This window comes from Ambystoma mexicanum, chromosome 8 (assembly GCF_040938575.1).
Source record: "Ambystoma mexicanum isolate Mex_15411 chromosome 8, UKY_AmexF1_1, whole genome shotgun sequence".
In the NCBI taxonomy this organism is placed as follows: domain Eukaryota; kingdom Metazoa; phylum Chordata; class Amphibia; order Caudata; family Ambystomatidae; genus Ambystoma; species Ambystoma mexicanum.
The window spans coordinates 25,464,897-25,479,459 of NC_090929.1; the positions used below are offsets into that span (position 1 = coordinate 25,464,897).

Genomic DNA, 14,563 nt, shown 5'->3' on the forward strand with positions numbered 1-14,563 from the left:
GGGCCGGGGATGGGTTCTGCCCCTGAACCCTTGTGCCCAAATTATCCCTGCGCGTGTTAAAGGAAGTTAATTGCAGTGCTCATCCAGTCTGCACTTACAGGTGTAGACCCTCCGGTTAGGACCCATCCTGGGGGAGGAGGGAACACAGTATTAAATACAGCCAGCGCCACTTGCAGGTTTCAGGAGCGAGACGCTCATCTTTGAAGGAGGTTGGAAACATGGCAGCGGCGTGTGGACTGAAGACAGAAGAAACAGAACTAGCAGGGGAGGTGGCAGTGAAGAGTAGAAAGAAACGTTGACATCAAGGTTGGAGAGTGGAGAACAGAAGGACGTGGTGGTAGCAGTACAGGAGAAGATGGTAACCTTGAGGGTGGAGGTGGTAGCAGGAGATAGCCAAGAGGAGGTCGCAACCTCTGGGTTATAAAAGATGAATATGTTTCCCCCTCCGCACTCTCCCCCTTCCATCTTCGTCCCCCCTCTTCTATTGCTCTTTCTTCCACTGCCTGTAACTTGAGAGTAATCTTTGTCTCCTCTTCATCTTTTTCTTCACACATTTCTACTGTATCTCACTCCTGCCGCTATAAACTGTAAACATCTGCAAGTCTCGCCCTTTCCCTACAACTCATGTTACTAAGATCTTCCTTTCTTCTTCGATCTTTTATCGACTTTTTTCTGCTCATCTATTCTTTTTGGTCTTCCTGCATACAGACCTGCTCCCCTTTCTTCTATCTGTATTTCCTCTGTACGTCTTCTCCTCTTTTTCTCCCCGGGATTCTATTCGACCCGCCTTGATTTCGCATTGCTGGATCTCTTCCAGCTCTCGTCTACGGTACCAGTTCCTCTGTTTAGTCTTTAAATACTCTAATGGTCTTGCACCTCCTTATCTTTCTTCTTTAATTTCTCTTTATACTCCAACCTGCACACTCCGGTCTCAGTCGATTTCATCTGTCGGTCCAATGCCCCTTAGGCTCCATGTACGCCTTCCAGGTTCTGTTCCTTTTCCTTGCTTGTGCCAAAGTATTGGGATGCTCTTCATCTGTGATTCTTAGCATGCACCACACTCAGGATTCTGAACCCTAGCTTGCGTCGCATCTAGACAGAAATGTGACTGTCCGCATGCACCACACTTAGAATTCTGAACCTAGCTTGCGTCGCATCTAGACAGAAATGTGACTGTCCGCATGCACCACACTTAGAATTCTGAACCTAGCTTGCGTCGCATCTAGACAGAAATGTGACTGTCCGCATGCACCACACTTAGAATTCTGAACCTAGCTTGCATCGCATCTAGATAGAAATGTGACTGTCCGCATGCACCACACTCAGGATTCTGAACCCTAGCTTGCGTCGCATCTAGACAGAAATGTGACTGTTGGCATGTGCCACTCTAGTATAGAATTCTGAACTTTAGCTTACGCGGCATCTAGATAGAAATGTGACTGTTAGCATGTACTGCACCTAGATGGAATCCCACAATTGCAAGGACAGCAATGCCAACTAACCAACCAACTAACAATTCCATCCCTCTGCATACACCTCTCAAACTATAACCAAACACAACCACAAACCTAAAACGCAGCAATCCGCACAAACTTCACAACAATGCAACAACAAAACAAACCACACATAGACTTTCACAACAGCACACGACTACGGACCATAAAACACCCCAAGCCCAGCCAACGGACCCACCGGGCTGAGGCTGCCAACAGCACATCACTGCTCTCTTGCACTTTTCCAGCTTATTCCCACTAACCCACCCCCTCTCCTCCCCTTTCTTCAGAGCCACCAGAGCGCCAGGGGACCACTACGGTGGTGATAGTGCGCGGTACAAATGTCCTCTAACATTAACATCGGTGTCGCTGTTCTGTTCTACCTTTCCTCAGTTTAAAACTCAACTTAAGGAGCATCTTACTCCTTACATCCAACTTTCTCTTCCTAAACATCTTCCTTCTTGAGCCCTTCGCTCAGCTACCTCTGACTCTCTGATGGTCAGACGCTTCTCCAGGCAGAGAGTGGGGGGGGGGTAGATCTCTCTCTCCTCTGCACAGGCTACCCTCTGGAAGGGCCTCCCTGCCCCTAACTCTAGCAAGACAACCTCAGGTTCCGGAAGCAGCTCAAGGCGTTCCTTTTCGCTTCTGCTTTCTCTTCTTGCTGACTCCCCTGTCTGCGCTGACTGGTCACATGGCTTGCACCAGAACTCCATGGGACCAGGCTCCCCCATGACCTACAAGCACCTGCACTGCCAGCGGGCCTAAGCGCACTTAGGGGTTCTATCTGTACCCCTAGAGTCCCCTTCCTCCTTGCACTACCCTGAGCTGGCTCCCCTGGCTGCACTTACTCAGTTCAATGCTGCCCTGACCGCACTTCCCCTGTCCCTTCCGTCTCCCCCCTGCACTTGCGTGAAGGCCTTGTAAGATTGTACGTCTTCCTACCCTGTCTTGTCGCACCTAGAAACCCTTGTGTACAGGAGCGTTATAAATGACTCCTCATATTTCCTCTTGATATATTTTTGACCATGTACCTATCATTTATTGTACCGATTTCTGTTCCCTTGTGCAGTGCTTTGATGTAAGGCACTTTTCATTAATAATAGATAGCGAGCAGAGGAAGATTCCAGCAGGCCCGGTGAGCCCTATGCTGGACGGAACGGTGGAAGGGGAATGGGATATGGTCAGCTTAAATAGGGGAAAGAGAAGGAGTCTTCTATACGTTCAGTCTGAGCCAGAGACCCCTATCCATCTCTCCTCGCCAGCCATGACCGTAGATCCTTCTCCCTGCAGGACTTTGTGCCAGAGTCTGTCTTGGGGTACAGGACCCCAGAAATCGTACTACTAGGTGGAAATGAGAGAGTTTATCCTCTGTCACCATAACTGAGTTGGTGACGTATTAATCTACCGACCAATTGGCCTATGTTGTTCGAGAACCCGAAAAACCTTCCACATATAGTTTATCGCAAGTGCAAAGTCAGTTTCCCCATCAGTGTCTTTGTGGTGTACATCATTCCCCCAAGATCCGTAGCTGGACTGCTTAGTAATATTTAATGAAATCGCGGCAGCTCAAACTGTGGCTGAAATTCAGTGGCCCTGTGCTGAAGGTTAGTTCTCTCTACAAGGGCCGGCAAGGAGTAGACCACACAGTGCATAGGAATAGGCTCACAACAGTTTATTGATAAGTGATTAGGGTTCAAAGAAGTTATGGGGTGGGTGTTTACAAAACGGGTGCAACAAAAATGAAGTATTTTAGGATGTGGATGTAACCCCTTCCCGCTCGGGTTAATCTGCCATCCCATAAGCAAACACTCAGTCTCTAGTGTTTGTAAGTGTACCCTTCCTTCTTTGGCAGTTTTGTATTATTAGTCCTGGCCTAGTTGGTTCAGGTCTGGATATCCCCTTGCTTTCCTTGGACTGCTGCAAAACGTGATACCACCACTCTTAGTTCGTGGGTTGTCTTGGCAGGGGGTGTGAATCCCAGAATTTGCCTCCTTCCTCCATTATTTGGGTCAGGCATGGTACAGCTGCTGTGTTGATGAGTTACAAATCCGGAGACCTGCCTTCCCAAATTTCTCCTCCTCACTACTTTCCACCTCACTACTCTCCTCCTCCATCTCTCTACCGCCATCCTCCTCTAAGACCTCATTGCCACGTGGCTCCTTTCTACACCTCTGCTCTTCCGATCCTCTTGCATCTTTTCTTTGCTGCACCAGGCTTACTTCCACCTCTGCTCTTCCTGTTACTGTCACTGCTCTCCTTCCACTAAGCTTTCATTTTCACTCTCCACCTCTTTGATCATTTATTCTCCAGCCCTCCTCTGTGTAGACGATTGCCATCATGTTTCTGTAACGCTCACCTGATTCCCGCAGAGGCGCCGGTCTTGACTGGGTGAATGCCGTATCTTCAAAGGTGATGTGTAACACACGGTTGGCTCTTTGGGCTGGACCTCTGTGCACTGTATGTCTGACTCGAAGAGTAAGATGTCTTAGGTAAGTGAACGCCGAGCTCTCCATCTGCCTCGGGGCAGGGTGCCGTAACCAGTTTCTTCACTGGATAAGGGTGCAGGCCTCTTGACCTCAGAGGACTGCGGTCTGTCGTTAACTGCACGAACGGTAAGTTCTGGGGACTTCAAATGTCTTAAAAGTCTTTTGTAATGATATCTCTTGTTTTGCAGGGTTCCGGCGATGGCGGGCTGATGAGAGTTGAGGATCGAACCCGCGTGAGGAATAGAAGCGCCTGGAAGCACGTAAGTAAGCGCTTGTAGCCTGCTTCACGATGCGCACTAACTGTCCCTTTTATCTTGCAGGTACAAGTTCGGAGCTTTAGAGAAGCTGAAGGGTGCTGGAATACCCACTGGATTCGGCGTGGGAAGGAGTAATGGCACGTGAGTAATAAAGTTGCCCAATGTCTTTAAACGCACCTTCTTTTGTCTTTCAGATGCGGGATGCAGCGCCGAAGGCCTCCGGAGCGTGCGAAGAGCTGGTAAGCTTTTGTCTTTCAGATGCCAGAATGCAGTGCGAAGACCTCCGGAGCATGCAAAGAGTAGGTAAGCCTTTGTCTTTCAGATGCCGGAATGCAGCGCGAGGCGTTGGTGACAGCCGATGGACTAGGTAAGAGATGCGCTGCCACTGAAGACCGTAGTGCTAACCTGTTCTTTCTTTGTCTTTACAGGTGCTGCTGAAGACTGGATTCCAGGATGGTAAGCCTTTGTTCCCTTAGGCCCAGGATCAGAAGCAGAAGACACGATGAGCGTTCTGCTGCAGAGAATGCAGAATAACACAAAGCAAGATTCATCCATCGGGTGTGGTTTAAATAGCCTCCTGTAGTGCTTAGGTGTCTCCTTCCACAGCCACGCCTAGGTAAGAAAAGAGTTCCTGCTTTCCAGAAGAGTTCCAGTGTTCTGAACCTAGGGAGTGGCTCCTGCCCCACCCAACAGGAAAAGTAGTCCCAAACAGAAGAGGATCAGGGGTTCAACTGGCAGGTAAGTAAGCAGCATGGTCTGCTGCAGGTAAGTCCACCCAAGCATTATGAGCCCGGCGCTTCCAGCGCTGGGACTGGGCATCTTTATGAGCCTGGTGCCACTGGCGCCAGGACAGGGTCCAAAAGGTCCCAATTGGGACTGGCTGGCACTCGGAACTGGGGCTATGGGTCTGCTTCCAAGGGAGTCGGGCAAGTCCTGATCTTTTGGAAGCAGAGATCATGACAGCACCCCCCCCTCAATACCCTCCCAAACCGGGCTTCTCCGGGGGTTTGTGCTTGTTAGGAAATGTTCGATGAAATCTTTTGATTAGACGAGGGGCGTGGACATATTCTGCAGGTTCCCAGGATCTTTCTTGGGGACCGTAGCCTTTCCAGTCAATCAGGTAAAATAGTTTAGATTTGGAGATCTTGGAATCCAGGATGGTTTTGACTTCAAACTCGAGTTCTCCATCAACTAGAATAGGTTTTGGAGATGTAGTTAGTCGGGTTTGAGGTTGCACAAGTTTTAATAGAGAGACGTGGAAGACCGGATGTATCTTCATGTGAGGGGGCAAGTCCAACTTGACCGCTACTGGATTTACTATGGTAGTGATGGAATAGGGACCAAGGTATCTTGGGTTGAATGTGCGTGGTCCTTTTAGAGGTAGATATTTGGTGGATAACCAGACTTGATCTCCTACTTGATATTGGGGGGCTTCCTTCCGATGTTGGTCTGCTCCTTTCTTGTATTGTTCTTTAGCCCTTTGAAGGTGAGAAACGGCTTCCTTAAAGGCTTGGGTGATTGTAGAATGCAGGTGGTCTACTGCTGGTGTTCCAAGATCTTGGAGTGGATCCAACTCCGAGGTTCGAGGGTGATTACCGTATAAAAGAAAAAACGGGGTCTTCCCAGTTCCCGAGTGGACAGAGTTATTGTAGGCATATTTGGCTATCCAAAGGATATCGTTCCAAGTTTTTTCAGTTTGTTGTAGCATGCAGCGCAAATACTGTTCCAGAGTTTGATTGGTCCTCTCGGTTTGTCCTTCGGTTTGAGGGTGGTGGCTGGTCGAAAGTCTCACATCAATTTGAGCCGACCGACAGCAACTTCGCCAAAAATGAGAAATAAATTGACTACCTCGATCCGAAATTAGAACTGAAGGAAAACCGTGCAGTCGGACGATGTTTTCGAGAAATTCTCGGGCCAGAGTTGCTGCTGTTGGTAAGCCTTTGAGTGGAATGAAATGCGCCATCTTGGAGAATAGGTCCACGATTACTAGGATCGTATTGTATCCGGAGCATGGAGGTAGATCGGTGATGAAGTCCATAGAAAGCGTATGCCAAGGGCGAGGCGGGATGTCAATAGGGCGTAAGAGGCCGGCTGGTTTTTCCTTTTGACTCTTGTTTTGGGCGCATACTCCACAGGACATTATAAAGTCTCTGATATCTTTTTTCCAAGACGGCCACCAGAAGTAGCGCTTGATCTTTTTCGAGGTCTTGGTCATACCGGGATGTCCTTCCATTAAAGAATCGTGATAACAAGAGATTACCTTTTTCTGTAAATCTGTGCTGGGCAGGTATAACCGTTCTTGGAAATATAATAGGTTGTCCTTCACCGTAAAGTCCTTTCCCTGCAGATGCCAATTCTGTATGTCTGCTGGAGTTACCAGTAGCCTGGCTTTATCCTTAACTTCCTCTATGGATTGTGTGGCGATTACACCTAGAATTCTTTGTTCGGGAATAATAGGTACAGGTTTAGGATTGATCAAATGTTCTTCCACTCCCATCCGAGAAAGGGCATCAGCTTTACCGTTTTTTGTACCAGGTCGATAGGTTATTATGAAGTCAAACTCGGCAAAGAATAGTGCCCAACGGAGTTGCCTAGAGGATTGAGCTTTTGCGGTTTTCAAATATTGCAGGTTTCGGTGATCTGTAATCACAGTAACGGTGTGTCGGGCCCCCAGAAGATAATGCCGCCAAGCCTTAAAGGCGGACTTGATAGCTAGAAGTTCCTTATCAGTAATAGTGTAATTGATTTCAGGAGGCGAGAATTTGCGGGACCAAAATGCCACGGGATGCAACTGATTGGTTACTGGGTCCTTTTGTGATAGAACTGCCCCCATGGCAAGGCTCGAAGCATCAGTTTCAACTATGTAGGGGAGTTCTGGGCGAGGATGTTTTAAGATCGGTGCAGAGATAAATCTAGTCTTCAAATTCTGGAAAGCTTGTTCCGCCTCGGTAGACCATTCAAAACGTTTGTTTTTCTTTAACAAGGCGGTGATGGGCTGGACTATTCGAGAGAATTCGGGGATAAACCTGCGGTAAAAGTTAGCGAAGCCTAACATGCTTTGAACACCTTTTACGGAGGATGGTGATGGCCATTTGAGAATTGCATCGACCTTCTTTGAATCCATACGCACTCCGCTAGGTGATAATATGAATCCCAAGAATTCAACTTCAGTCACGTTGAAAACACATTTTTCCATTTTAGCGAAAAGTTTGTGTTGACGCAATCTCTCGAGGACCATTTTCACGTGTTTCCGATGTTCAGTTTCCGATGAAGAATAAACGAGGATGTCGTCAATGTAAACAACAACACACACATCTATGAGCTCTCTGAGGACATCGTTCATAAAATATTGAAAGGCGGCCAGGGCATTGCAAAGTACGAAGGGCATGACCTGATATTCAAATAGCCCATACTTGGTGCGGAAGGCCGTCTTCCATTCATCGCCCTCTTTTGCTCGTACCAAGTGGTAGGCTCCTCTAAGATCCAGCTTTGTATATATGCATGCTTTTCTGACTTGGTCCAGGAGTTCAGGGATCAAAGGTAACGGATATCTATTCTTAACGGTGATCTGGTTCAGGGCGCGATAATCTATACAAGTTCTAAGGTCCCCTTCTTTTTTTGGAACGAAGAACAAAGCTGAGGAAGCAGGGGACTTGGAAGGACAAATAAACCCATTCGCTAGGTATTGATCCAGGTATTGTCGGAGGTGAAGATTCTCAGGCTCGGTGAGGGCATAAATTCTACTACAAGGAGAAGTAGATCCAGGTATCAGGTCTATCTGGCAGTCATAAGACCTATGAGGAGGTAGAGAGTTAGCCTGATCCTTCCGGAAAACATCTTGGAATTCTAGGTATTCAGGAGGTAACTGGGGAGCCTCCGAGGAAATTGCTGCCAGTGCAACACCAGGTCGAGGGTGACAAGTAGAGACACATTCTGGAAACTGAACCGTTCTTGCTCGCCAATCGATCTGAGGATTGTGCTTCTCTAACCAAGGAATTCCTAGAATAATCTGGAACTGAGGGGCCTTGATCACATCGAACACGATCTTCTCATGGTGTCCATCTTGACTTACTAGCGTCACTTCTTGGGTGGTATGCGTTACTGGTCCGGAGGCTATCTCCGTACCATCCACCATAGTAATGACGTCCTTTACAGCCTTTGGACAAAGAGTCAGATTCATCCTCAAAACCATTTCATGATCCACATAATTGCCGATGGCACCGCTGTCGACGTAAGCTTCAATCGCATGTAATCGATCCGGATGTTCAGGGCTAATGAGGACCATAGGTATCACGAAATGCGAGGTCACTGAACTGGTTTTAACGCTCGGCAAGAGGACATCTATTCTTGTCGGGCGAGGTCGTTTCCCTGCTCAGAGTTTGTGACCCTGGTAACTGCAGCTCCTACTGCCTTCTTGGCTGGTTTCACTGGACAGTCTCGAAGAAAGTGCCCCGAGTTTCCGCAATAGAGGCATAATTGCAGCTGTTTTCTCCTTTCCCGCTCCTTTTGTGTTAGTGGTCCTTTCAGGCCCCCTATTTGCATGGGTTCCCCGGAGTCTACTCCTTTGGTAGGAGTTGGTGGTTTGGAAAATACTCGAGCATCAAACTTGGAACGATCGGCCTTCCTGTTCTGCAGTCTGTGGTCAATTTGAACGACTAAGTCAATATAGTCCGAACAGTCTTGCGGGGGATTCACTACTTGGGCTAACACATCTTTGAGCTCTCCACGTAGACCTCTATAAAACAGCGTAATCCTTTTGTCCTCAGGCCATCGAGTTTCCACTATCAGTCTGTTGAAAGACGCAATATAAGCCAAAAGGTCTTGATTACTCTGTCGCAATGAAAGGAGCTCATTGTCCAAGGCCTGCCCCTGTGAATGTCTTGCAAACAGTTTTTCCATACTGAGCTGAAAAGCTTGAAAATCATGGAGAACCGGATCATCTTGATTAACTAGAGGGATCGACCAGTCTGCCGCATTGCCACTAAGGTACGAAAGCACGAAAGCTACCTTAGCTCGATCAGTTGGAAAGGCTGCTGGCCGGCATAAGAAGTGCAACCGGCACTGATTAATAAATACTGCAAACCTCTTTGGGTCACCAGAAAATCGTTCGGGCGGAGCCAGAGGTACATTCCCAGGTAGGTTGATCTGCACTGGGTTCGTAGAGGATGTTGAAGGAAGATTTGCCCCTGATGCGGGTAACGGAGTTTGTCCGGCTTGTGACTGTAGCAATTGTCTAGCGAATTCGTCTGTTCGCTCCTTGGAAATAATCAGTTCCCTTCTTAGAGCATTCGTTTCCTGACGGGCTGCATGCACTTCTGCTCTTAGTTCCCCAAGTAACTGGACTAGCTGGTCGGTATCCGAGGTTTCCATAGCGCCTGGGTGGGAGTTTTGCGGTAGGCTTTGTGTTCTGTAACGCTCACCTGATTCCCGCAGAGGCGCCGGTCTTGACTGGGTGAATGCCGTATCTTCAAAGGTGATGTGTAACGCACGGTTGGCTCTTTGGGCTGGACCTCTGTGCACTGTATGTCTGACTCGAAGAGTAAGATGTCTTAGGTAAGTGAACGCCAAGCTCTTCATCTGCCTCGGGGCAGGGTGCCGTAACCAGTTTCTTCACTGGATAAGGGTGCAGGCCTCTTGACCTCAGAGGACTGCTGTCCGTCGTTAACTGCACGAACGGTAAGTTCTGGGGACTTCAAATGTCTTAAAAGTCTTTTGTAATGATATCTCTTGTTTTGCAGGGTTCCGGCGATGGCGGGCTGATGAGAGTTGAGGATCGACCCCGCGTGAGGAATAGAAGCGCCTGGAAGCACGTAAGTAAGCGCTTGTAGCCTGCTTCATGATGCGCACTAACTGTCCCTTTTATCTTGCAGGTACAAATTCGGAGCTTTAGAGAAGCTGAAGGGTGCTGGAATACCCACTGGATTCGGCGTGGGAAGGAGTAATGGCACGTGAGTAATAAAGTTGCCCAATGTCTTTAAACGCACCTTCTTTTGTCTTTCAGATGCGGGATGCAGCGCCAAAGGCCTCCGGAGCGTGCAAAGAGCTGGTAAGCTTTTGTCTTTCAGATGCCGGAATGCAGTGCGAAGACCTCCGGAGCATGTGAAGAGTAGGTAAGCCTTTGTCTTTCAGATGCCGGAATGCAGCGCGAGGCGTTGGTGACAGCCGATGGACCAGGTAAGAGATGCGCTGCCACTGAAGACCGTAGTGCTAACCTGTTCTTTCTTTGTCTTTACAGGTGCTGCTGAAGACTGAATTCCAGGATGGTAAGCCTTTGTTCCCTTAGGCCCAGGATCAGAAGCAGAAGACACGATGAGCGTTCTGCTGCAGAGAATGCAGAATAACACAAAGCAAGATTCATCCATCGGGTGTGGTTTAAATAGCCTCCTGTAGTGCTTAGGTGTCTCCTTGCACAGCCACGCCTAGGTAAGAAAAGAGTTCCTGCTTTCCAGAAGAGTTCCAGTGTTCTTAACCTAGGGAGTGGCTCCTGCCCCACCCAACAGGAAAAGTAGTCCCAAACAGAAGAGGATCAGGGGTTCAACTGGCAGGTAAGTAAGCAGCATGGTCTGCTGCAGGTAAGTCCACCCAAGCATTATGAACCCGGCGCTTCCAGCGCTGGGACTGGGCATCTTTATGAGCCTGGTGCCACTGGCGCCAGGACAGGGTCCAAAAGGTCCCAATTGGGACTGGCTGGCACTCGGAACCGGGGTTATGGGTCTGCATCCAAGGGAGTCGGGCAAATCCTGATCTTTTGAAAGCAGAGATCATGACAGCTTCACCGTCCCTCCTCCACCCTCCACTGCTCCTTCTGCCTTCCCCTCTAAAACCAACTTCACTCCTCTGCCATGCCATTTTGCTCGGAACAGGCTCCTACCTCCCAAAACGGTACCATTGTGGTGGCCTGCTTTTATTTGTCCTCGGGACAGCTCACTGAATTTCTAATAGAGTAATGGCCCATTAGATGTCTGGAAAGGGAACGTGTGCCCGGATATTGGGCGCTAGGTATTGGAACTATAGATTGGCCAAGTGCCCTCACCGGACCTGCATCCTGCCTAGCGACTCTGCGACCTGAAGTCATGGACGCTTCATCTGCCATTTTGGATCTAGAACGGAGGCTGTGATCATTGCTGTCATTGGATGAAATGGGCATTTCTTTCCCTGTATGACTTGGTAAGATCTCAGGTCATTCAATATCAACTTCACCACCTGGGGCTCACACACAGTGCCGTAAGCCACACTCGTGTATCTATCTGCCATCCAGAAAACTAACGTTGGACACCCACAGTTTCTCCTCCTCTCGTCCTTTAGGGATGTATCTGCTGACTTAACTCTTGGGACATTTCTGGCCACAGTTATGGGGTTTGAAATCAGGACTAGGGATGGACTGGTTGCCTGGGGATCCACTAAACATCTCGGAATGGGTTGCGGCACCCGTCCCACTGGGTCACCACATCCCCATCCTGTAGTCTGATCATAGGTCTTTATCATAGCGTACTGTCTTCCTTTCTACTACCAAGTAATTGCTTTCCGGGTCTGGTCCGTGCTCAATGTCAGATCTCGCTCCCCCTGCTTCTCCATGAACCCCACCCCCTCCCAGCATGGAACTGCAAACCAGAAAAAAACGCTTTCTGGCACAACGACCTCAAAGCAGGGGTTGGGAGGCAATTCTTCCCTGTTGGCAATGGACTGAACTCTGAGCCCAAGAGGTTTTGTGTTCTCCTCTCTTAAGTAAGTTACTGGTATGTGGAGGCTTTACTCATGCCGTGCTTTGGAAGGATTGCACTTTTGGGATCCCCCAAAGAAAGGATTGGAGGAGCCCTGTGGTTCTGCTGCCAGGGGTTGCATTGCGGAGTCAGTAGCTCCTCCTGGACATTAGAGTTCCCTAGCCCCCCCTTTCCAGGTGATATAGATGAGCTCTTTGCACTGGGCATAATCATGTTACAAAAATGGTACAATAAAATAAAAGTAAGTTTTTTAAATTAATGTATTTTTACTTGCCTAAATCTAACCCAGTGATCAGAGAGAACTGCCTTTTACTTCCCTGCAGAATGCTAGTACTTCCTACTTCCAAACACGGAGTAAAATACTCCTACCTCAAAATCTTATCGGCAGCCATAGGGGTTGAGAAGTTGCATTGTTGTTGGAGGGATGCATAGAAGAGTCTGTCCCCTTGTACAGTTCTGCCAAGGGTTGTAAATGGAAAGAAGGTCCAATGAACTTGAGCGAGCTTGAGCTGTGATCTGTAAATAACCTTTGTTTCTGCCATGTAATGTTTGTCATCTGTCGCCCCGGCAGAAGATTGACTGGGTTGCCTTGCTCGCCCGGAACCTGAAGCCTCCATTTGTGCCTCGTCTGACCCACCCTGCTGACATCAGCCACTTCGATGAAGAGTTCACTGCCCAGAAGCCGATCCTCACGCCTCCCGATGACTCCTGCCCGCTCACTGCACAGGAACAGAACATGTTCAAGGGCTTTGACTTCATTTCGGATCAGCTGAGGGCATTCTGACAGTAGGAAAACCAGGGCCAGAGTAAGACTTGTATTCACTTATGGGTTCTGGTGCATGGCTGTTTTGGCTATCAGCAGACAACCTTCAGCAGTTCACCCCTCCGAGGGGTGCTGAGCTCTCTTCTTCACCCATCTCTTGTGTCTGGCACAAACTGGTGATGTCCAGAACAGTGACCCAATTGTCCTATAGTGTTTGGTCAACAATGTGTCTTTCTAAAGTCCAATGGTGTTCACTTTCAACACCAGGCCAGTCATTGTGGCCACCTGACCAGGCAGAGGTTTGCCACCGTCTGAGTTCTCTAAACTCAAGGGTGGTTCATTTGCTTTCAGTTTGGTCCATGCACCTCCTGACCCCCTCTCCCGACAGCACTTCATGCACTTCTGATGGAGAGGTTCAAACCTATGCCAGAGGCATGAACCTTCGAGACCAGCAGCTCTTACAGAAATGTAAACACATGTGATGCCAGCCTCCTCTTCAAGGGTCATGGGGTGGCCGTTTCGGATGTGTAAATGTTACAGCACTCTAATGTGAAGTCACCACATGATCCCGGCTAGAACCCCCTTCTGGAGGTTCTTGACGTGTTGTGCTGATTTCCAGACCTCTGGGTATGCGTCGTGTGCCTGTTTTATGTGTCTTGTCTGTCTCCATAAACTATATTTAAATCTCTTAAATGTGAGTTTGGATGATATGGAAGTGCCAATTCATAAAAACAATAAAGACTGAATTTTGAAGCTGGTTGTAAGTACGGATTGACCTCTATATTTGGACCTAGTGTTAAATGCAGTGTCTTCTTACTAGGCCCCTCAAGAAACGCTTGTTTTTTGCTGTATAAAACCCAGTCCTCTTTGGAGATGTTTTTAGCAGCATCTACCCACTGAGGGCAAACCTGGCCCGGAGACCATGCCTCTGCCAAAACAGTAGAGCCTGTACTGTACCTTGCTGTGAGTGCAGCAACCGGGTGTCTGGTTTGCTGGTTGTCATTGTTTTGGCTCCAGAAATGAGCACTGACCAGCCGTTCCCTTTGATGGAAATGTTCTGCATCATTTGTCCAGTGATTCTCTCCTTTTCACTCTGGTGGATGTGGCGGACTGCAGTGCCAATCTTCTTACGGGCAGTCAGTACGCCTTGGTGCTATACTTAACAAAAGCAAAAGAGCATGCATTCTGATAGTTGTGTTTTTTGGGCATTGTGTGTTTTGGGTCTTATTTCAGTGAGTCGGCTAAACACTAGAAATGTCTCCTCCTGCCAATGATCGGTGCCATTTCAAGAGCACGGGCGTGATCGTATACTGGCTGCAGGATACCAATGAGCTCTCCTCCAAACCGCTGAATGTTCTCATCTCGTAGACTTCACCAGGGGGGCACCTATGCTATTTCATCACTTTTTTCCTGTGTATTTTTATATGGTTGCTTGCACTTTTATCCACATTCATAGGAAATGGGCCAATGTTTGTACAGTGGTGCGTTTACACAAGAAACCGGATGTAACTGAGTTCCTCCTTCCTTGGGTTTAGATGAAAAGGGCCAGCCCTTCATTGCTGCTACTTCTCCCGATGGACGGCTTGGGAAGGGCTAGAAAGGTCTGCATGGATTGTAAGAGCCTTCTGCTGTACAATAAAGACATAGGAAGTGAGCAGAATACCAGAGCAAGATGTTTGGTGATCCCCTGCTAGAGTAACGGCATCGGATAGATGTTGGAAGAGTTCAGATACACAATTACTCCATTACCAGATGCCAAAAAACCAAAGACCAGACACTGGCGGGCAGCGTACAACTGAGCATGCTTAAATGAATCAACTTGGTAACCTGTAATTACACAATA

The 14,563-nt window shown here is 48.3% G+C and overlaps 1 protein-coding gene across 2 annotated transcripts in view; it reads left to right on the forward strand.

Annotated features, from left to right (window-relative positions):
* The window catches only part of PKN3 (protein kinase N3), a 436,492-nt gene extending 423,008 nt beyond the window's left edge, over positions 1–13,484 (forward strand). Inside the window, exon 22 of one of the 2 annotated variants that reach the window (XM_069609180.1) lies at positions 12,529–13,484. In XM_069609180.1, coding sequence (XP_069465281.1) covers positions 12,529–12,741 — 213 coding nt within the window. In that variant the 3' untranslated portion in view covers positions 12,742–13,484. The remainder of the gene's footprint in view (positions 1–12,528) is intronic. The other variant, XM_069609181.1, reaches the window with a different exon arrangement.
* The last annotated feature ends 1,079 nt before the right edge of the window (positions 13,485–14,563 follow it).